A 23,816-nucleotide genomic window follows, 5' to 3' on the forward strand; every position below is an offset into this window, starting at 1 on the left:
TGTAAATGCAGTTGGGAATTGAATTAATTTATTATTTGATATGAAAAGTTTTATATCGTAAAAGCTGAAAAGCTTTTTAATATAGATTATCATGTGTTAGGTTTCTTGTCTTCTAGCATGTAAATTTTAAATTATTGCCAGATTAGTCTGATACTGAGAAAAGTGTGTCATGTACACAATACCGTAAGTATGTAAACCAGTGTTACATAATCCTCATAGCAAAAATACATTTTTCTTCCATTTTTATATTTAGTGAGTTTAAAACAAAATTGAAGGATTCTAATAATACCATATCAGGCCCATTGAGTGGTACAGTACCTGATCAAGATCTACAACAGTTATTAAACTTGTAGTATTAGCTGGTCCTTCAGTAAACAGAATTGGTTTATGCACAAATATCTTAAGTTTTGAGTCAACTTCATGGTAATTTTTTCTTAACACTTAATGAAATAATGCTAATAAAATAATAACTAATGAACCCTATGTAATTACTAGTAGTAAGTTAAGTAGAAAATAACAGCTATACTTTCAAGCTTTTATTAAGTAAAACCATGTGAATATTGATCAAGTTTTCACTGTTAAATAAACTGTGTGAACATATACTTAAGACTTGTGGCACCCATATCTTCATTTTTTTTTTAAAATAAAGTCTTTAGCATGGACATTGTCCTAAAATAAAACTACAAACAATTGGAAAAACTGTTTTTGCTAGGGTCCTAAATTATTGTAAACAAAGGCATGGTGAAATCAAGTTGTCTATGATTATAAGTTACCTAAGTCTCTTTCTTGGAGACAGCATGACTTGGAAGCATTGCTTTGGACTCGTAGTTAGATGGTTGTGAGTTTAAGGATTGCTTGGTATTTGTTGTGCCCTTGAACAAGACACTTTACCTAAGTTGTTACAGTCTACTTGTCTATTAGGTTGGGGATAACCTGTGATTGACTGGTATCTCATTTAAGAGGAATGTCAGCATTCTCATTTGCTTGTGTTAGTTAAATCACTGTTCAGTGCCAGATCCTGTGCATCATCTAGGTATGGAAAGAATTTGCTTTGATTTCTAACCTTGTATATCCTTCTAACAACTTAAGCAATACATGGTTTTAAGTCATTATAAACCTCTTTTTAAGTCCCATGACATTCTAAGTACTGTAAACATGTTAAGACTTGTGACATCTCACATCACTGTATTCCTTTTTGTTTAAGTTTTATCACATTCTAAATCACTAAACCACTTGTTTAGGTCTCATGATATCCTGAGTCACTTTAAATATCTTGATTAGGTCATAATACCCTGGGTCACTGTAAACCTCTTGCTTAGGTCTCATGATTTCCTAAGTCACCGCAAACTTCCTGTTTAGATTTCATGACCTCCTAAGTCACTGGAAACCTCTTGTTTACGTCCCATGATGTCCTGAGTCACTTTAAGCATCTTGTTCAGTTTTTGTGGCATCTTATAACTGTAAATTTCTCATTTAGGTCTCTCAGCATCCTAAGTCACTCTAAACATCTTGTATGGATTTCTGTGGCACATCCATCATAAGCTTGATATTCAGTTACATGTCAGGAACCAGTGTTCTGTGCCCTTCCTGCCAGACTATTATATCAAAAAATTTCTAATCAAAATAAAGGTTTTCAGCAGTATTTTTATTTTTTAAGACTTGACTTGGTAGGTGGAAGTACTTTTAGTGTAGGCCATATTATATTTTCACCAATACCATGACATCTACTTTTGTTTTGGAATAATCCACATAGTAGTGATCACAACCATAGACCAGTTGGCTGAATAAAAACCAGTAAATCATTGTTGGCCTGTTCCCATTCTCTTACAGCCAGTGTATCTACCAGTATCTGCATTTGGTGTAAGACATTGCTCGAGAAGAGTTGCAGTGAATTAGGGGTGCTGTTGAATGTCTGTCATAGATTTACATATAATAACTTTGATACTAAATGTGAAAGTAATAGACATATAACAACTACAGTCGAGTATTGTTGCTTAACTTAATTTTTAAAAGCTATTACATTTAAACTATTATTACAGATAGAAAATTTCTTAAATCTCATTTGGTGCAACAAAATCTTTACCAATCTCAAACTGATAAAGTTGTAAATATTTGATATTATTTACTTATAAAATATACACTGATTCTGACATTAGGCAGGTACTGTGAACCGAGGTAGTGATGTTATTGGTGCAGGTCTGGTGGTTAACGACTGGTCTGCTTTTTGTGGTATGGACACAACTAGTACAGAACTTTCTGTGATTGAAAGTGTTTTCCGACTGAATGAAGCTCAACCTAGCAACATTTCTACTAATATGAGAGCATCACTTATAGAAAGGTTTGATTTTATTGTAATTTTTATAGTATCTAATTATGAAGAAGTTTGTAATGATTTGCTAGAAAGAAATGATAAAAAAAAATCGAGATCCTGCACATTTCTGAACTTAGTTTGAGGAAAGTGCACAAAAATACTTTGAATGTGTGAATTGTTAACACACTAACCATAAATTTTTAAAGAATATACACCAAGTTCTCACCTCTTTCAAGTAACTGTCAGATTGTCATTTTGTAGTTTTTTATACATCCATTTTTGTACAAATAATCAATTTGAACATTTTGTTTCCATTATTTAAAATTGTTCTCTGCCTATACATTTATGACTTGTACTTAATGTATAGTCTTGCAAGCTAAAGGTTTGGTACAACAAAGCAGGAACTGTTGAATGTTAGAAATATAGTTTTTGAATTTAGGTAGTGTACTTATGTGAAGTCTTCTTGGTCTGAACATCCAAAGACCTTGTGTAGACTACTTATATGAAGACTTCTTTGATTCTTGGTTTCAACTTCCAAGGACCTTGGGTAGACTACTTATGTGAAGACTTCTTTGATTCTTGGTCTGAACTTCCAAGGAGCTTAGGTAGTGTACTCATGTGAAGTTTTTGATACCTAGTTTGAACTTCTAAGGACCTTGGGTAGGACTACTTATTTGAAGACTTTGATTCTTGATCTGAACTTCCAAGGACCTTGGGTAAACTACTTCTTTGATTCTGGGTGTGAACTTCCAAGGACCTTAGGTAGCCTACTAATGTGAAGTCTTCTTTGATTCTTTGTGTTTTTTTAACTGATTAAGGTAACTTTGAGATGAGAAAATGAAAAGTTTAGAAACGTGAATCCTGGCCTTTTCATGTACAGTGTTACTTCTTGGGTAAGTTTTAAGTAATATACACACACTATTATACGTTTTCACTTCTCAAGTTAAGAGTTGTAAACTGGAAATACAGAAGCTTATATTAGATACAAAAAAACTAGAAAATGGCCAATTGAGATCTGAGGTTAGCAATATCTATTCTAACACAATTATGTCAGTGGTAGAGAGTTTCAAACCTTCCTGTGGAATGAAATGATATAAAGATTTTACTCTTAAGAAACATTAACTCATCGATAATATTATATATACTATTGGTTTGAATAAAAAATTAGGGATAGAGCAAGACAACCCTTCTATAAATTTGCAAAAGTATCAGAAGTAAGCATTTCAATATTAGACAATTATATGACGTGAATTTGCAAATTTTATTACTTTCCACTTACAAATATTCTGTTATCCTGAGGTGAACTGTGTGATACAAGTTCATCAATGAATCAAGATGATTTGTTTTTTTAGATTTGAATGTATGTATGTGTGTATTTCCTGTGAAATTTATAAGAATGTTTTGTTTTGTTTTTCAGTCTGGCATGAATTGAACAGAAACTACATCACCAATTCACTTGGTTTGGATTAAGTACAATTGTGACAATGTTTTAAAGTGTTGTTTTTTTCATTTTCGGTACTGAATCTTATACCCATGATAATGCATGTACTGTATTGAAATAAAAAAACAAGAACAAAAAATACTGCTTAATTATTGTAAATGTAACTAATAAAATGGTAAACATTTTTCATACAGAACCTAAAACAGTTTCTGTATTCAAGGTAAAGTGTTTTGATTTTATAATTTCACTGATAAAACTAGTTAAGTTTTCATACCAAAATTAAACTATTATTGAAAAGAGAGGTAAGATGTTTTGTTTTGAATAACATTTAAAAATTTACATATATGTTATGAAAGTTCTTTAATGAACAGTTTTGTTGATTTTTGTTGTATTTTCACATTTATGTAGAATATACACAATTTTTCTTTTTATCATCCCCAATTGATTAAAAGAGAAAAATATACTTGTATTAAATATTTTAATTCCTATGATCACTTATAACTTTGCACAACAATTAGTCTGACAATGCTTTCTAGTGATAACCTTGGGTTGTTCAACAGTTTTTACAGTAAAGTTTTAACAATTTATATTGAATCTCTGAAATAAGCAAAGTAAAATGTTTGAATGTTACTTAGCATCTTAATACACATTTCAACGGCTAATTGGTGTACTAGCGTATAATACATCAGTATTCAAACTGCTTCACACAGTTACTCTAATGTTGGTCTTCCAGCTCTAAAATACACTTTGTACACTTTCCAACCACAAGACTATGGCAGAGTTGAATTTAGGTTGATTCTACATTGTAGCCAGACTTGAAATAAAAATGTATCTCAAATGGCTGGTATGGGTATTAACCTGAAGACTACCTAGGAAGGTCAAAACATTGTTCTCATCAATAAAAGTGTTAGTACCCATACCAGCTGTTCTGAAATACATTATAGCCAAATATTGGTATCATTTTCACTGCTAACTTTTTAGTTTATCTTCACTACTGAAAATAGAATTCCTGCATTACATCCTGAATGACAATAGATTTCTGTTTTTCCCCAAATTGAATTGTAAAAATAATTGGTGTAATATTGTTTTTTACATTCACCTGAGCTACAACTTAACATAGAACAAAATTATGTTGACGTTAACCCAAGACAGGAGACCATATACAACATGAATTACTATATTACATATTTCTCTCTCACTGTGGAGCATTAGGTCACATCCAGAGCAATAACCTGTTGCTACCAATGACTATAAGCTACACTTTGCTGACAATATCATATAGTATGGTACAGCTGTTTTCCCAGTACTTTCACAATACCATCACAAGAAACCTTTCAGAACAATCAAGTAACTAACTTTTGCTTATAACCTAGATATTTATTTTAAGTCACATTTTAAGCTAGATAGACCCATGAGGTACTAAGTTTTAAACCATATGGCTACAGTGCCCTTGTACTTACTACTTGTTTTATTATTCATATACTAAAATTTGACAACTGGTAAAAACAAAAGGCACTTAAGAGTTTTACGCATTTTATAATCAAATTGAAAATACTACTACTTATTTAAAAAGTAATTAATAAATAGTTAATTATTTAACTCATGCTGTAATTCTTCATTATATTTAAATTATACCTACATTCTTCCTGGTATAATGTAGTATTGAACTGGCATTATATAATTAAGAATTCTGACAGAAAGACGCATCAGTACCTTAGTCATTCTGAAAAAAACATTGTGACACACTGCTTACCAAAAAAACTTTTAAAAGGTAAGTCATTTTGATAACTCTTTTGCTATAACATAAATTATGAAGAAAGAATTGTCACTCAACTGAGAAACACTCCATATGTTCACAACACTTTAACATGTGTTTGACCAAAATTTAAAAACAATAACAGGAAGATTATTCTACTTTACTACAGACAACTTTACTTCTTAGAATTATAACATTGAAAATAAAGAGTAATCAATTTTTTATTATTTAGCATTACTCTACTTACATTACCATATTAGTTCCTATGACCTTTCTCTGAAAAAATGAACAAAGAAGTCTAATAAATATATTTTCAAAAGGAGAAAGATGGATAACAGGAATGGTTTTTACAAGAGAATTCTCATTTTAATAAATTATAAACCAACAGTTCTAGTAACAATCCCTTTTAACTCTCACATGCAACATACAACCACCAGACTTTTTAATAAGATTATTCATAATTAACTGTATCCTAGCTGCTCCAAGTTTAGCAAAAAAAAAATCAGTAAAATATGTAGATATTACCTGTAATGAATTTCATTCAATTAAAATCCACCTTTCTTTCATGTCTAGTAAAATACACTTTTCAAATCCAATCTGAAGGTAAAAACTATATTTAAAAAATATGAAAATTGTTGGAAAAATTTAAGACTAAGAAATTGTGTGAATAAAAAGAAAGTATTAACATCTATTATTATAAAAGCAATTCAATTTTTACCAGTGGTAATTATGTATAGTGCAGTTTGAAGCTCACATAGTTTTGATTCTTTATGTTGCACTGCAATTGAGAAAATGAAGATGAAAAAAAACACACCACATGTACACGAACCACATACTAGTGCTTTCCACAAACCCACTTCAGATCTTCACACTTTCGTACCTCTGCAAGATCTCTGACAGATCGATGTTGGCATTGACAGGCATAAGATCTCCAGCCTGAAAAATAAATGTTTGTTAACTTTGGAAACAATACAGTTCCTTAAAATGAGTATTTAATCAGTTATTTATTATATACTATCTGAAGATAAAACTAACAATGTTATTTTTGAAGGATTTTGTACAGTGTTTTTAAGAAAGTAGGTTAATCCATTTACTTTATCTTTCCTAAACATGTGAAACATTTGAGAGCTGTAATCTATACGGCACGCTCGCATTCAACTGTAGGAGGCAGTCCATTACCTTATGAGAGAAATCAGCACTCAGTGCATTAATAAAATACTAGTGAACAAAAAATTTCAAGCCATTCAAGCATTGTTATTTTAATTTTTGTAAATTATGGCTCATGCTTTGGTGTATCTGTAAACAGTCATGCCTCATTCTACAAACTTCAATATTAAAAATGTATATAAATACCGTAGACTTTTTATCTATTTTTATGACAATAGTATGAACATTTGGAATAAGTGTCTCTGATGTGAAGATCATATAAAATGACAACACAAGTCATATAATTTGGTTAATACAACACTCACAATGAAAAAAAATAGTAATGTTTAATGTGCAAAAAACGACAGACCTTTGTACATATATTACTTTAACTGTAATTTTTGTCTGCATCATCAAATTGTGTGAAAATTTTGGATAAAATTACAATGCATTTGCTCATAATGCTGTTAAAACAAAAATGCTTATTACTGTTAGGTGTCAACAATAACAGCCTAAAATTAATTAATTTTTATTAACTTTCAAAAAGTCCTAAAAATTAATACTTATTTCATTACCTTTGAATTTAAAATGTCTATTTTTTATTTTATGGAATTTTTTTTAAGATTTAGTGAAAATGTAGACTTAGCTTTTAATAAGATTTTTCTCTTGACAAAGGAAATAATTTAATGTCCTTAGTTTACTTTTCTTGTTTAAATTCTTAAAAATTACTTTGAATTTTTATATTTCTATTTTAAAACTCAAACGCATGATCTAAATCTACATGTATACTTTTTTTTTTTTTGAAATGACAAAGGACTGGTGTTTTGAACATAAGGGCTGAGATTGGCCTAGTGTGTCACACTAAAGATGAATGCTGAACATTCAGGTAGTGAAAGTTGTAACTGTGACAGTCAATCCTGGTATTCAGTTAAAAGTACTTTCATATTAAGTAGAGGGTGCTGCTGGCTGATTGCCCTCTCTATAATTAATAGTTCTAAATTAGGGATTGCCATGCTTGAGTTTTAGAGGCAATGACCTAGCCACATACTTTACTATCAATCTTATTACTGGAAAAATATTTCGAAATCAACATAAATTTTTAAAATAAATTCAACAACAATAATAATAATATGTAGTACTGAGCAAAGTGTGATATTAAGTAAATTGGTATTTGTTATCTTAACAGTGTATTTGATATTCATGTAACCTAAAAATTTCTGAAAGGTACTTGAAGAAATATCAACATATACTAACACTTCTAAGAAATTTATTGAAACACTTGAAAAATATTTTATAAAAACTCATTATGAATTACTGATAAAGAAACTAATCTTAAATTTAATGTAGCAGCTATAACAGATTGATCAGAAGTGCATTTAAAAAGAATGTTATTTATATTTTGTATAAATATGCTACTATAGCCCATTGATATAATTAGTATATAACAGTAAAAGTATTTAAAAAACAAATATATTATTCAGAGAACAAAACTGAACAATTAGTACAGTATTCAACAAACCATGATACCTAGAGCAACAAAATGAAAAAAATTAGTGGTGTGTGTCACCAGGCAGTTAGCTTTCCTCTAGTCAGCAGTTCCAAACCAGTATATGTTGTACAGCCTTAGTAGCTTTGTCATAACAAAAACAGGGTGAGCAGGTTTGGTAGCAATATTTCAATTACACAGATAATAATAATCAGAAACTATTAATTTTGGTTTGATCATCATTCTCTTTGAGAATCAATATAATCAGAATTTTGATTAATTAATGGTTAGAATAATCAGTAACACTAATTTCAGTTATCCTTCCTCCTTTAAATACAGGTAAGTACATATTTCACATAAACTACATTACCAATGTATTTTAATAAACTTATTATGTAAACATATAACTAGCATTTTTATATCACCTAAGTTTTAGTTCAAAAGAAAATATTTAAATTCTCAATCTTAACTCGTCTGTGTCACGACACACTAGCACCCTGAATTTCCCATTTTAGATTTTCTTTCTACCCTTAGATGATTTTCTTATTATCTAACTAAAATATAGACACTACTATTCATATTGACAAAAAACCAGAACTTATTCTCAGAACTTCCAATCTTCTCTGTTTAGTAAGATATAAATGCAAATGTTATACAACTCGAATATAATTTTGTATTTCAAAAAATGTCTCTTCCATTGTTACTGAATTATTTATAAACAAAATAATTAATGGCCTTTTTCTTTGCAAAATTTCTTTAGTTTTGGCACTTGCAAGTAGATATTTAATCTCAGTTTTGCTGTTTGTGGTCATCATGTTTTGTCCAAGCAATCAGCAGAACTTTTAATCTATTTGTAGCTTAGTTAGAGAGTCAGTTCAATTAGAGTAGTCTTAAAGCATTCATTTTGATACATGATAGTTTTTCTTGTGTTATAAAATACATATATGAAATAAATATGAATAATTTTGTGAACAACCAACAGTGTTACAAAAAAGATTTAGAGGCTTTGTTCATTGACAACAAAAGCTCCAAGTTTATTCTTACATTTCTTGTTTTTCATGTATATGTTTTAGTTGCTGTTATAAAAGTAACGAAAAATTAGGAACTTACTGAGTTAGAATGAAAAATTTTAATAAAAAATATTTAACAGGTCTCCTTGGAACCAAAAGGTGTCTTCACACTACAATTTGTTAAATATTAAAAAGTTCAGATCAGATACTTCTGAAGAGGATAGTTTTGGGAGTATCTTTTCAAGACAGATTTTCATTTGTTAACTGATAAATGTTTAAGTAAAATTCAGTATCCCCAAGTCACCATACTAGTTAAGTACTAAGGTTTAACCACTGGAAGTAAATTTAGTATATATCAATAAAACCACATTCTCATCATCATTAATTAAACAGTTGCCAACCTTTTATGTTTCTGCTATCATATTTTAGCTTTCAGTTGATCTCATGAGGGAAAACCAAAGTATCATAATAGTCAGGAGTAGGATCAGCAGTTACTACCACTTTAAAAGCAGCTACAGGCATAATACTGAACTGAGCTTGCTACACAATATCCACTAATATAGTTATAAATGGTTTCTGAGTATCTATGCATGTCATTTAGAGACTTCCATGCTTCTTGTACTTGGAAGCCTGTGATGCACTGATAGATTTCAACCACCTTACCACTTCAAATCACTTTTCTCAGCCCCAACACAAAAAGGGCATGGAAAATGCCTTATTTTTAACCACTTAAAATGTCCAAAAATTTCAGTACAAATTGAGAAAAAGTGGTGTTTTTTTCCCAACAAAAATATCCCTCACTAGCTTAGCCATTAAACTAACGAGAGTTTTTTACGAGCACCTGCTTGTTTCTCCCCCACAATCAAAATAGTCCTCAAATAATTTTTTATAATAATTAAAGTACTTTACTTACTCTTCCAATAACATTAATCTCAAGCCTAAGCTTTCCTTTATTTAGAGATTAAGTTTATCATTGACCTTTGTTAAATAAAAAGTTTTGTGTTATATTCAATACCCTAGCATGTACACATGATGTGTCATGGTTGTAACATGACCACTTGTTCATAGAAAACTGTCCCAGTAATAAATGTTGTTTTTTTTTAAATAGACAAATGATTTTCATGTACTATGAGATGGTCAAAGTACATCTGTAAAACTAAGCAAAAGCAGATATGAAGGGTTAGTAGCTTATGCTGTTAAAACAGGTAAATGTAACTGTACATTACAATATGAAATTACTGTAACAAGAAAAAAAAAGTAATTTTATTTTGTATTTTTTGACTTATAATTTACCATAAATTGCTGATTTTTCTATAGTCAGTATGAATGTACAGAAAATAACTGACAAAATATTAAGTTTAGCTGAAAATACTTTTAACAGTCACTTATGAGTTTTATAGATTATGTAAATTAAATATGAAAACCTTAATGTGAAAGTACTTATTTTTATTTTCAAATTGAAAAATACACTCTTCCAGATTTACTCAGATATACCTTTGGAAATTCACTAACAAATTTTGGTATCAAAACGTTTCACAGAAGTCTTATCTTTTGTGTACAACAGACTTGTAATGTTTAATAAAAGCTTGCCAAATTTCATGAAGATAAACCTATTATCTTTAGAGTTACAGTCTATATAGTTTCACTGTTATGAGGTCAGTCAAAATTACTAAGCCTGAATAAAGAGTCAACTGATTTAATCATAATTTTTTTAATTGAATAATATAGAGGAACTCACTGATGTTATCACTGCTTGTATGTAATTGATTAAATCAACCCAACAGAGGATAAATTTAACTCGAACAATAATGGAAAGAAACAAACAAATGCATAGCCAACACAATATTTTTATTTACAATAACTATTTTTATAATTTAGTGGCTGCTTTACAAATGTCTGTTGATTTTACACATTGCTCAAGTGAAAGAGGCCTTTCTTAAAGATTCACACATGGTAAAGACAAGAGAAAAATTATTTTACTGTGTGAAATGTAAACAAAATGTTAAAAGTGGAGTACACCAAAATCTAATGCTGTACATGTTACTGACAATTCCAAATAACATTCATAGAGTAAAAAAAATAGCCATTGAGGTGGGCTTAACTCTCCCAAGAAATGTCAATTTATAACCACTGGTATATACAATCATTGCCCAAGTAAAATGATTAATGCATGTTTACAATATTTAGTTAAAAAGAATGTCATTATATGTAGAACACCTATGTGAAAATTGTAAAATGTCACGTGAATATACTAACTAAACATTGATTCCAAACTAGTTGTCACAGTACAGTACAATTCGTGAATATGTTTTATTCAGTACACAAACTTACCAGGTTTATGGCTAAGCTTTTTCTTAACTCTCTGGAAGTCTGGCATGTTGTTCCTCAAAAATAAGTAGTCTGTAGACTGATCCCAACAGTAGTTGTCAAACATAGTAACATTGAAATCACATGACAGGCAGCGAAGATTGCTGCAAGCTCTGTTCAGATTTTAAAGATTATAAATTTAGATAAAATACAGCTTATAAAACTAGTTAGCCATTAAACTAACACATTATGACAAGTACCTGCTTTTTCTCCCTCACAAGTACTTTACTTACTTTTCCAGTAACATTAATCTCAAGCCTCAGCTTTCTTTTATTTAGAGATTAAGTTTATAATTAACCTTTGTTAAATTCTTAAACCAATTAAAATGAACAACAATCTCACATTCTCTTGGGCATGTTAAAGTATACATTAAACTTAATAGAAGATCTTAGATTAGTATTTTCTTTCACTTACATTAACAACTTTCTTTTATTAGAACTGGTATAACACTGATAATAAAAAAGACAAGTAAATAAATAAATAAACTATAAATAAGGAGAGTAAGAGCATGGCTTCAGTCCTTAAGTCAAAGTAAAAACCACAAGTGACAATTAGGTTTAAACACACATCTCAACTGATTATCCAAATACATTCTTCTAATAATAATTTTATATTTTCTTGATAATTAAAGAATATTTACCCAAGTAAGATAAACTGGTAACTACAAGATATTTACAAAAACTTCAAATATAATTGGTTTAATTGTTTTGGAATTTTGCACAAAGCTACTCGAGGGCTATCTGTGCTAGCCGTCCCTAATTTAGCAGCATAAGACTAGAGGGAAGGCAGCTAGTCATCACCGCCAACTCTTGGGCAAATAGTGGGATTGACCATCACATTATAATGCCCCCACGGCTGGGAGGGTGAGCATGTTTGGCACGACGCGGATGCGAAACCACGACCCTCAGATTACGAGTCGCACGCCTTGACGCACTTGGCCATGCCGGGCCAGAATTGGTTTAATAACACTTTGTTTATTTAAACAATTCTAAAGTATTCTATAACTTACAACGAGAAAAATCATGTTTTCATAAAAAACACTTTGTTACTATTAAATTAATCGTACAAAACCTCTTATGTGCTAGATATTTTGTAAGTACAATTAGTGTTTTGATTACATTTTCCTTAAACATATTCAGATTTAAACTTGCGAATTTGAAGTAAATAATTATAAATATACTTTTGTGGCGTGCTTTACATTTGAATGACCATTATTATTACCAATCAAAGTGTCTAAGAATGATATTTTATGGTTTTCCTAATGTTTGACATCAACCTTATACTGCTACATCTACCATACAAGTATACAGAAGGCACTGGGAAGCTTGTTCAGAGTTCTCAAAAATGGCAAAAGTGTCATCAACATATTTATGACAGTAGAGAGGTTGAAACTGTTACAGGCAGATTCCTAACTATAGTTTCTCATAAAAACACAATAAAATTGGCTAAAGATAGCATCAATCTTGAACCTACAGCAACACCATCAACCTAATTATTAAGCTTTCTATTCATGCCAAAACAAGATTATGTAATGATAATGTTCATTAGATTTTTTTTTAAATGATTTAAGTAGTCATACTGTTAGATACATCAATGTTAATCAAGAGATTATCTGGATGGTCTTCTAAAGATATAATTACGTAAAATAAGTCTACATCAAAACTGGAACAGTACAGACTACTGTCAAATTTCAACTGTCTGTGTATAATGAGAGAGTTTAAAGCTAATCTTTAAAATGAATACATTAGAGATAAACCTTTTCAAAAGTTCAACTAAATAAAATAGATAAAACATGATTATAATTTCCAGTGTAAGAAACTAGTTGCAATAGACATTCTGCTTTATGGATTTTAGATAGACAATGAAAAATCACTGAGGGTCTAATGTTCAAATATTGTCTTTCATTAAGAATAGTACCTTTTTTCAACTTCAATAGGTATCTCTGTAAGTTAGTTTTCCTTTTATTAGTATAATCATGTTACAACTTCATAAATTTTATAAATTATTTAAAATGTCTTTAGCTTTCTTTAAATATTAATTTTTATCTAATATTCAAATGCTGTTTCATTATTAAGATTTTGAAACAACAATACTATCATTTTTACTTAAATTCTTTAAAACTGTAAATTCTTCAGAACTTCAATCAATAAAATGTTTGCATTCACAATTTTGATTATTAAAAGAAGTCAAAGCTACACTGCTGACCTCATTTCTACTATTACTGAAACATTGGTTAGGTTTACACCAAATAGTTGATGTGACAAAAACTGTTAGATCTTATCAAATTGTTAGAATAATCCTCAAATTTAAGCCTATTAAGGATACTAAGTTTCAAACCAAAACTTTCTATTCAACATCATTCAAAACATACTTTGAATTGGTGAGAATGGGAAAGTCTAGTTGCTCTATAAATGAATTTTTACCCAACTTTTTTTTCAAACTGTTCTACTTGTTGTTTTTATCTAATGTTTAGACAAGCTTTATTATCATGCAATTCCATAAATTTGGTTTTCCAATAATTTGAATATCTCTATGGGCTGTCATGATAAAAACCTAAATAACTGATTTTGTGTCATCACGTATAGTCTTTAAATTTACTTGTTGTTGCCCTCAGTTCTATTAAAACAAAAACTGTTAATGTGAGTGAAATAACATACCAACCTAAGATCCCCTATTACATCAAGTGTATACTTGGACCTGCACTAGAAAAACGTGATGTTGTCATCCATTCTAAATGATTTAAATCTTTAGCAATGGCTATTAATAAATAGAGCCTACAAATAAAAGAAAACTTGTTCCTTCAGCCGAGGCCCAAGATCACTGTTATTGGAGCAGTAAGTAAACATTATGATCAAAATACCCCAAAAAATATTATTCCCATCCTGCAGTTACCTAATTATAACAAGTAATTCTATAGCATATAATATTTAATGTCTACAAGTATTTTGCAAAAAAGAAAAAAAAACAAAAAACTTTAACACTCAGATACCTAAGAAAAAATATCTAAAACTCAAATTGAACTAATGGCAAAGACTTAGTTCTTAATAAAAAACACAGGACATATTTGAACGTATGTCCTAAATTTTAGAATATTATAATATAGAATATTATTTCCATGAAGAATATTGAATGACAATAAAAATCTTCATTATGTATGTTGAACTACTCTTACAACCAATTCATGGTCACTTTAGTTTCATAACCAACAGAGTAGCTGATACCCAAGAAATGTCAATCAATGAATGGACAAAATATCACAGTCAGGTTGTCATGACTAGCTGCAAGCTCATGGTTGCCATATAGTTTCAAAATCACATATTAAATCACTCAGCCTTATGACTAGTGGAATTTGGTTAATTGACTAATCACTGAGATCATTAATCAATTACAATTAACTAAATACTCTCATAACATGGCATCAAGAACAAAAAATCTAATCCATTATTTTCATATCAGATGGTTAAAGACACTTACAACACTAAAAATTATGTTTCAATACCCACACTGTACAAAGCATAAACAACTCACTGTGTAGCTTTTTGCATAAAAACAAACACAAAGCATAAACAACTCACTGTGTAGCTTCTTGCGTAAAAACAAACAAACATAAAAGCAGTTTTTCAATTACTTAGATAGTTGGAATAATCAAAACTAATAATAATTGAAAACCCTAAATTGTGATTACTTGATTATATTTGTTATCCTTGTGACACTACAATCAAGCATAACAAACTTTAATTAATCTAAAATAATAAAGAAAAATCATAATAACAATATGTTAATTACTGGATATTTAAAGAATAATATCCAGTTAGCAATGTTTGGTGAATAAATACTTTCCTTCCTACTCAGACTGCAATATAATCATGACATAAACATAGAAAATATGTGATATGCACATAAATAACAAATAGTATACTCATTTTGTTATGAGGAGCTCATGTTATCATATGCTCATTTGAAGTAAGAGCACACTTGAAACCCTCAGTATTGAAGGTATGAAATATATAGTAAAAATCTTTCATTGGCTCTTACAGTCTCTTTTTTCCCTACAATGAAAAATTAATATAAAAACTAATAATTAAGCCTACAATAATGAAGTTAGCTGAACTACTTTATTTTCTATTTAAATTTTGTAATAGTAATCAAGAATTTTGTAAAGCAGAGAAATGAAAAAGTTTGGAACCTTTCACAATTGGCCTGTAAAGGTTATGAATATATCTATATGTGGGAGAAAAACATCTCCCATATGTATGATAAATTATCTGAGCAAGCCTACTGCTTGTTTAATGATATGCTTGGCCATCTTGTCCTGTTATTTTTAAAAACATTAATAGTTGCTCAGCATTGTATGCAAACAACTGTGGAATTTTGGCTTCATCACCTTGCAACAAGTGAGATTTAGTTTTTTCATTTCAGCAGGGGGTCAAGAGTTGTTTATTATAGTTGATCATATTCCCAGTAGTTTCCAAAACACAGTATGGGATGTACTTTATGTAAATAAGAATTCCAATTTTAAACAATCACAAAATTAAAAGGAAAAGCATGGGTTCAGTTTGAGGTCATTCAATATTCAGCTGAAAACAGAGGTGCAGAAAAGCAACTAGCATGAATAAGCATTAGCTAATCATTTATCAATATTTGTTGTATGTCCCTTTGTTAATATAAGTTACACAAAACTGAAGTGACAGTAAGAAATTTTTCCCCAAAGACATGATGAAAACAGCTTGCATGACTGTATAATACCATACTTATGTGCAAAATTTCTTAGTAATTTGTATTGCCCATCTTGTAAACATTTATGCACTTTTCTAGAAAAAAATTAAATAAGCACTTTGGATCATTTTTATAAACATATTAGGTCTATAATGTTATGTTTACTTAATGAAACCTCAAATAATACAAACATGTTAATAAACCTTTGTTCAGTCTACAACTCTATGTACCCCACCTTTGTGTGAGACTACTGGATAGACCAGTTGACACAGCAGTTCCTCCTAAGTACGCAGTCAAACAACTAGACAGAAAAATAAATCCATTTTAACATTGAATATTTTCAAAGTATAATGATTTTCACCATTTTAAGTGTGTCTAAATTGCATCTCCTAATTCTTGTTTGACAAAAAAACAATAATCAGGCATACTATAAAAGACACTAACATCAAAGAAATGGAAAAAAAACATCAGATATGCTGTAAAAACTACTAAAACCAAAGAAATGGGAAAAAAAAATCATCAGATATACTGTAAAAGACACTAACTCCAAAGCAATGAAAAAAAATCATCAGATATGCTGTAAAAGACACTAACACCAAATAAAGAGGAAAAAAATCATCAGGTATGCTGTAAAAGACACTAACACCAAAGAAAGGGGAAAAAAGTCATCAGGTATATTGTAAAAGACACTTTGTAAGGAATAAAGATCAGTTTTATATTATGTTACATGCTATAATATAACTTGGATGAGTTTCCAATTTATTATGTTATATTTTATGATTTCAAGTAGCTTGAAATTTTAATTGAGAAGTTAATTGAATGTTGGCATCTGTCAAATTTATCATATTTGCTAACAAGACTGATTGATACACACAATATTCTCTCCTAACACAAATATATTTTAATAAATAAACAATAATATGATTTATAATAAGGGTTATTACTAATAGTTATTAACAAGATTTATGTACACAAGAATTTTACAAATGTAAAAACAATAGTGAACCTTCTGTCTAGTCATCAGCTTTTTCTGCTGAATTTATACAATGTCTTCACAGAAATACTACCACCCAAAGTTAATTCACTGAAGTTAAAGCTTTTAATATTCAAAATCTGTAAATGTTCCTGGCCAAGTATCTATAGTTTTTCAATTAATAAGTGTCTCTCACAACTATACCTTCTGAGGCTTATAGTATACTGACTGTAGAAAACCAACAACATAAACTGTGTCTCTTCATTGTGTTGATTACCTTTTATAAGCTTTAAGGTGAGGTTCTTGAGAGTTCAGCTGGCAGTAATACTGGCAATCACTAGTATTTTAAATACACACATAGTACATTGTTGATTCTTGTGCTCAAGAATATTTTACAAATTTAGAGAATAAGAGGAACTTTTGCAATACACATTTAACACAAGTTACATGCATTTCTAAATATATATTAAACTGAAACAAAGATATTCAAATAAACATATAACATTAAATCCATTACAGTTATTTAATATGGTAACATTAGTGCACGTGCACCACATCAATGCAAGTTATATAACGTCAGCCAGGCACAACTGGAAGGCCAATATAATAAAAAATAACAAGTATATAACATTATGAGATGTAAGTTACTTAAACTAAAGAGCTATAATTTTTGTGTTATAATCTGTAGTAATTATATCACAAAAAAAAGCATAATTTATATTTATTTCCTAATTTTTTATGATGGTGACAAGGTCAGTTAAATTAATAGATCCAACATAGTTAAGATAGAGAAAGTAACAGAAAAAATATAAAGTTTTACTGAAAACAAACTTTTGAAATATATTTTGAACATTTAAGAGATTGCATAAATAACATTTGAGATTTTGGGGACAAAGAATAGTTTTTAATAATAACATGAAATCACTCCGCACATAAACTAATAACAAACCAGACTAGATATTTTTATAAACAAATCTTTAGTAAAAATACTTTATTGAAAAACCAGAGTTTTTGTATATAAAACAACTGATATTCTTTACTAAAATTCAACCAAATTTTGTGAAGATGCACATGCTGCATCAAACATTATAATATAAAACTTAATGTGTACAAATGTGTATGTTATAGCAAGCCCATTGTGAAAGGGCTAACTGACTTGGATAAAATTCGCTCATCCATCGAGGCTTATTACAAAGAGCAAGACAACATGCCAGAAACAGTTCTGAAATTACCATTGCTGAATATTTAACTCAAAGTTTATTATATTATCATATATCTCAGATTTACTTTCACCTTTAAAGTAAAATCAAAGAAACTTGACCAAAATCAGATATTGCCATCTTCACTGAGATTTGTGGGATTTGAAATCTTGTTTGTTTAGCAGAAAAAACAATTTGAATAATTCTTATTAGCTGCATAAAATTCCAGATTTTAAGTTTACTTACAGCAAAATGTAGTCACTACAATACATACCGTCGTGAGGTGGGTCCTGTAGATGTAGTCTGAAGAGTTTGTAATCTCTTATCAGGTATTTCCCCCTTAACAGGGAAAAATATTATCTTTATTAAAACACAGATGAACATTGTTCATTAATTAATATTTTTTCATGCTGTTATAAAAGAAAAAACATTTATTAATTCATTAAAATCATTAGAGGAAGTACATATCATGAGACATCAAATTCTACTTTATTTTGTTATGGTTTTGTTTATTTTTTATCTATTATTCCTTGTAATTTTTAGCTCAATCAAATTTTTTTAGTTATATTAAAGCATTAACTAACCTTCAAGTTATAGTATGTTGAGTTTGAGTATGTTTCTATCAAGATACTTATACAAGCTTCCCCGAGTAATGATGTGCAGATATTAATGAGAGATTATATAAATGTATCCTCTTGGTCTAAGCACTAAATAAAAATCCTTCCTTTATTTTAAACAAGTTGGTTCACAAGACAGAGTTATAATAAATTATTGTCAATTGTTTGCTCAATATTGTTATTATTCTTAAGAAGTGGTTTAATTTTGTAATACTTTGTTTTTCTGAATTAATTTTTTTTTCTTCTGGTTCTCTTTCCTAATTCTCTTTTGTTCAAATTAATAACATTATAATATTTATATTATTATCAAGTCCTCACCAGGATATATTTATTAAATGTTTGTTCTTTTTTCTGAATGAACAAAACTTATATTTCAATTGTTTAAAAGTTTTATTTTGTAATTCTTCTCTTGTTACAGTTTGATAAATTGTGTTTTTATTCAGCCCTGATTGTAGTGGCATTTTCTTTTACTCCATTATAATGCAACAGACACGTTCATATATTATGAAATATATAACAGTAACTTTTTATTCAAGTTTTTGAAATCTTCCTAACTAAATTTTTGTTAAATATACAACACAAATAACTGACAAAATGATAAACTCTTTCTTGAGAGACAAATAATGTGGCTATCAGACTATATGAATATTAACCCAACCCAGAAGTCCCAACCACTGAAGCCTGCAAGATAGCTTTAGAACTTTATATCCAAACCCCAACCCATTGATACACGTCCCACAACCAATTAGTAACTCTTATAAAATCAATCCCCACTAAAACTAACTTTATGTTCTATAACCCACAACTACTTACAAATAAATGGCCTAAGTATGGGGAATCCCGTGTCATCAGTTCTAGCCAACATTTTTGTGACAAAGATTGAATCTCAAGCGATCAATTCAGCCTTACACCCACCATTATACTGGTACAGATATGTTGATGGTACAATTACTGGATTCACATCTACAGAACACACATATATTTTTTCAGTCACGTTAACTCGATACACCCCAACATTAAGTTCATCTGTGAACAGAAAAAAACTAACCAACTAACAATTCTCAACCTCAAGATCACAAGAACTGACATACAATTCAAAACAAAAATCTACATAAAAACCACCATTACTGGATTACACATTCCCTGGGACTCAGCACATGAAACAAACCAAAAACTCAACATAATAAGAAACCAAATAAACACAACCACAAAACTATGTTCACCTGATAAAATTAATGATGAAATCAACAAAATAAAACAACACTTCCTGAACATCAACAAATTTCCTCCAAAAACTGGAAAAAAATTATATGTACACACCTATACCAACAACAATAAATCCCAAGATACAATAAACCAACAACAAAACAAACAACAATAGATCCCAAGATACAATAAACCACAGAACTTTACACTGCTACATACAATATGTTCCTGACATCAGCAAAAAATAACCATTTGGAAAATATTTGTAACAAAAGACAATATTCTAGCAAACACCTAATTTATTCAAAAACCAGGTACAAAACTAAAGTCCATACTATGTAAAAACTACACTGACAAACACAATACCAAGATAATTTATAAAATACAATGCAACACCTGCCATGACTTCTATATTGGAGAAACGAGCAGAAAAATGAAAACTAGATTCAAAGAACACAAAAAAAAAACACCTTCACATGTTTTTGAACACTGTAAATCAAAAACCACAACATAACTTTAGAAAACACCCAGATACTAAGCAGGGAAACAAATATAAACAAACACAAAATCAAAAAAGTTCTACTTATACAACAAGTCTTAGGGACAACAGTATAAAGGGGTACAGGATTGTAGGGGGCATTACAAACTCTCTCTTTCTTAACCTGAAGATGACCTTGAAAGGTTGAAACATTGTCTTCTCCTTGTCAATAAAGGTGTTAATACACATACCAACCATTCTGAGGTACATTTTTATTTCAAGTGGGTTTCTCATCAAGAAATATTAGCCCATTTAAGTTTAGGATGAGTTTACAATTAATATTAAATATGCATAATATGAGCTTCATAAAAACAAATAAATGCCTGTAAATGTAGTGTTAAATTAATACTTTTTCTCTTGATTCATCAAAAGGCAACCAAATGAATCACTAGCAAAGAATGAAAACATGTTTCTGTTCTTACCTCTGGGTTTGGTAGTTCACAGATATCATCAATAGCTTCTTCCAGGTCTACATTCAAGCCATTTGGTGCTCTACTGATGTCAAATACAAAGAAAATCTTGATTAGACTCTTTACAACCTGACTAGTTTGTTCCATTTTAATTTTTATAAATGCAATATATATTTTTGTACATGCAATGAATCTGAAAGATAAAAAAACCTTTTGTTACAAACAGCACTTGGTAATGAATGTAAGTCACTGGTCAAATCAGCTTCCTGTTTTCAGCTTGTCTCAGAATTTTCTAAAGACATTTTTGAATGACCTTTAATTTAATCTAGTAGACATCTTCAGGTACAACAATTCATAACAAAGTTACTCCTTTAAACCTTAACTGTTGTACATGAAAATGTGTCATATTCATAACATAGTAAAAAGCTGAAAATATTACACTTTTGCATGGGTTTTTCCCTACTATTTTTCACATAATTATTCTATTAAAAGTACTCAATTTTTGTTGAAGAAAATAAACATTACTTCAAGACATTGACTATAAATCAGAAAAATATTAAATTTAAAAATGACAGTAAAATTATTAATACATACAAGATAAAATAACATTAATTGACCTAATCAAAATTTTATACGTCAATAATTTTGTGTGACACTAGTTAATTCTCACGGGCCATTGATTTCATTTGGCAGTAATTTTGGCACAAAATCTCTACAAAGTACTACTCATCTTGAAAGTTATAATTTTCCTATACTGAAAATGTATTTCCGATAAGTACTTCCCTCCACTCACAAGAGTCACTATTCTCATTCATTATTGCTGACCCCTATACATAAACTTTTTATATATACCACAAGCCTTCTGTCCCCCCCTACTGGAATCAAGTTATTCCAACATGTCTCTCATGTAAATCACTATGTGTCACCTGTACACTAGTAAGAGCACAGTACACTTACGTAACACACAGTAACTCCCTCTATGTACCTACACTAAATTATCACTTCAAAATTTGACAGAAGACAGAAGCACTAAAAGTGTGTGGGGAAAAAAGTTGGGAAGTGTGAGCAGAGGGAAGTACCTAACAGAAATACCTTTTTAGTATTAGAAAATTATAACTTCCAATATGGTTCTTTTCTCCAAACTTAGCTAGATTCCCATACTGATTAGGAGGAGGGACCCATGTGAGGCAAGAATATATATCCCCCCAAGGTGTCCAAAGAATATCCCTGTAGATGAGGGAGTCAGATCAGAAGAAGAGAACCATACTACTTCTGAGCATGTGTGAAATGTGTAATATATCAGGTTGGAAAATGAGAGAAGCACATCCAAGTGGGAGAGAATGTGGTACAAAAGTGATCCTAATCAAATAAAGATATTCTTACACAATCCCACAATGAAAAAAAAGTAGGTAAACAAGGATGCTGATGCTCCCTATGATGTAAAGTGGTAAGATACAGTGGACCATGCTTGATAAGTCAACTACATCCAAAACCTCCTCACAGAGTCCCAACATCAAACCTGAGAACCAGGAATTGAGAACCACTATAATTTCCACGTATAACACAACGACTACCTCTGAGCTATCAATCTGAGATTTCGACATCTATTACAGAAAGGATATTTATCACGTACAATCAACTACCCCATGTGCAAAACAGTCCAAGACCATCCAAATGGTAATAACATCCCAATAAGAAGAGAGAATAAATGATAGCCAAGTAAATAACTGGAACAATCCTCATACCACCACTATGACCCATAACACAGATGGAGAAAATAGGAGAAAGATGGACAACCAAAAACCTGTTTGAGGGCTTATGTTGATTGGTTCACTTTAAATCCAAAACCTGTCTGCAAGGTGCTGACATCCATGCAAGAGTAGGGTGATAACTCTCAGTCAAAGGAGTGAACTGTATTTTGATGTCTCACTCCATTGTAATGACTATCTCAAATTTGAGGATATTACACCATTTACCCCCACAGAACACCACCTCCCTACCTTGCACTGAATGGTTACAGCCATCTTTATGTGGAACTCATTCATGAGGGTGTTTACATGGTCAACCACCCCAGCAGCTTGGAACAGGTAAAAATTCCCATACTCCACTAGAAGAAAATAGGGGGGGGTGCATATTAAAGTCTAGAGAAATGTCATCACATGAGACAATATTATGGATCACAAAATCTTATTTTGAAAAGCACACCATACTGATTTATTCAATCAAGTTATGGCAGGGACAGGTAGCTATCCTCTTCTCCTTTACCCATGACGTCCATGGGTGATGCAGTCCATAACAATTAAATTTATGATGCAAAATTCACAGTAAGCATGGTGAAGACACAGAAGATAAAGAAAGAGGTAAACATGGCTGTACAATGCAGATTTACATTTGAAGAATACCTAGTCAAGTACCTCTCAACACAGAATTGTATGAAGAACAAGCCCCTTAAATAAAATAAAGTGTTAAAAGAAACTTACCCAGTCTTAAAGTCACACCAAGGTTTGAAAAACAGCCACAGGTGGAAGGCAAAAACCCAAAGAAGCCAAAACTGAAATATGATGTAAACAATTGGAAATAAACAACTTAGGGGCAGTCTGCATACCCAATTGCAAGATTTCCTTCAAAGACTGACAAACA

General features: G+C 30.3%; 2 protein-coding genes across 6 annotated transcripts in view; one reads left to right on the forward strand and one right to left on the reverse strand.

Moving 5' to 3' along the window:
* eIF6 (eukaryotic translation initiation factor 6) overlaps positions 1-5,827 on the forward strand; it is a 24,333-nt gene extending 18,506 nt beyond the window's left edge. The window contains exons 6-8 of one of the 2 annotated variants that reach the window (XR_013021745.1): positions 2,157-2,338; positions 2,950-3,073; positions 3,729-3,864. Coding sequence is in view for 1 of the 2 variants with exons in the window: in XM_076482710.1 (XP_076338825.1) it covers positions 2,157-2,338; positions 3,729-3,738 (192 nt within the window). In the remaining variant the exon portion in view is untranslated. Of the gene's footprint in view, positions 1-2,156; positions 2,339-2,949; positions 3,074-3,728 lie in introns of both variants that reach the window. The other variant, XM_076482710.1, reaches the window with a different exon arrangement.
* The window catches only part of LOC143240383 (cilia- and flagella-associated protein 418-like), a 25,831-nt gene continuing 6,228 nt past the window's right edge, over positions 4,214-23,816 (reverse strand). For 2 of the 4 annotated variants that reach the window (XM_076482712.1, XM_076482711.1), the window contains exons 3-8: positions 21,189-21,261; positions 18,680-18,744; positions 17,484-17,543; positions 16,469-16,534; positions 11,482-11,630; positions 4,214-6,444 (exon numbers count right to left, since the gene is read on the reverse strand). In XM_076482712.1, coding sequence (XP_076338827.1) covers positions 6,344-6,444; positions 11,482-11,630; positions 16,469-16,534; positions 17,484-17,543; positions 18,680-18,744; positions 21,189-21,261 — 514 coding nt within the window. In that variant the 3' untranslated portion in view covers positions 4,214-6,343. The remainder of the gene's footprint in view (positions 6,445-11,481; positions 11,631-16,468; positions 16,535-17,483; positions 17,544-18,679; positions 18,745-21,188; positions 21,262-23,816) is intronic. The other 2 variants (XM_076482714.1, XM_076482713.1) reach the window with 1 other exon arrangement.

Source organism: Tachypleus tridentatus, chromosome 13 (assembly GCF_004210375.1).
Source record: "Tachypleus tridentatus isolate NWPU-2018 chromosome 13, ASM421037v1, whole genome shotgun sequence".
Taxonomy (NCBI): domain Eukaryota; kingdom Metazoa; phylum Arthropoda; class Merostomata; order Xiphosura; family Limulidae; genus Tachypleus; species Tachypleus tridentatus.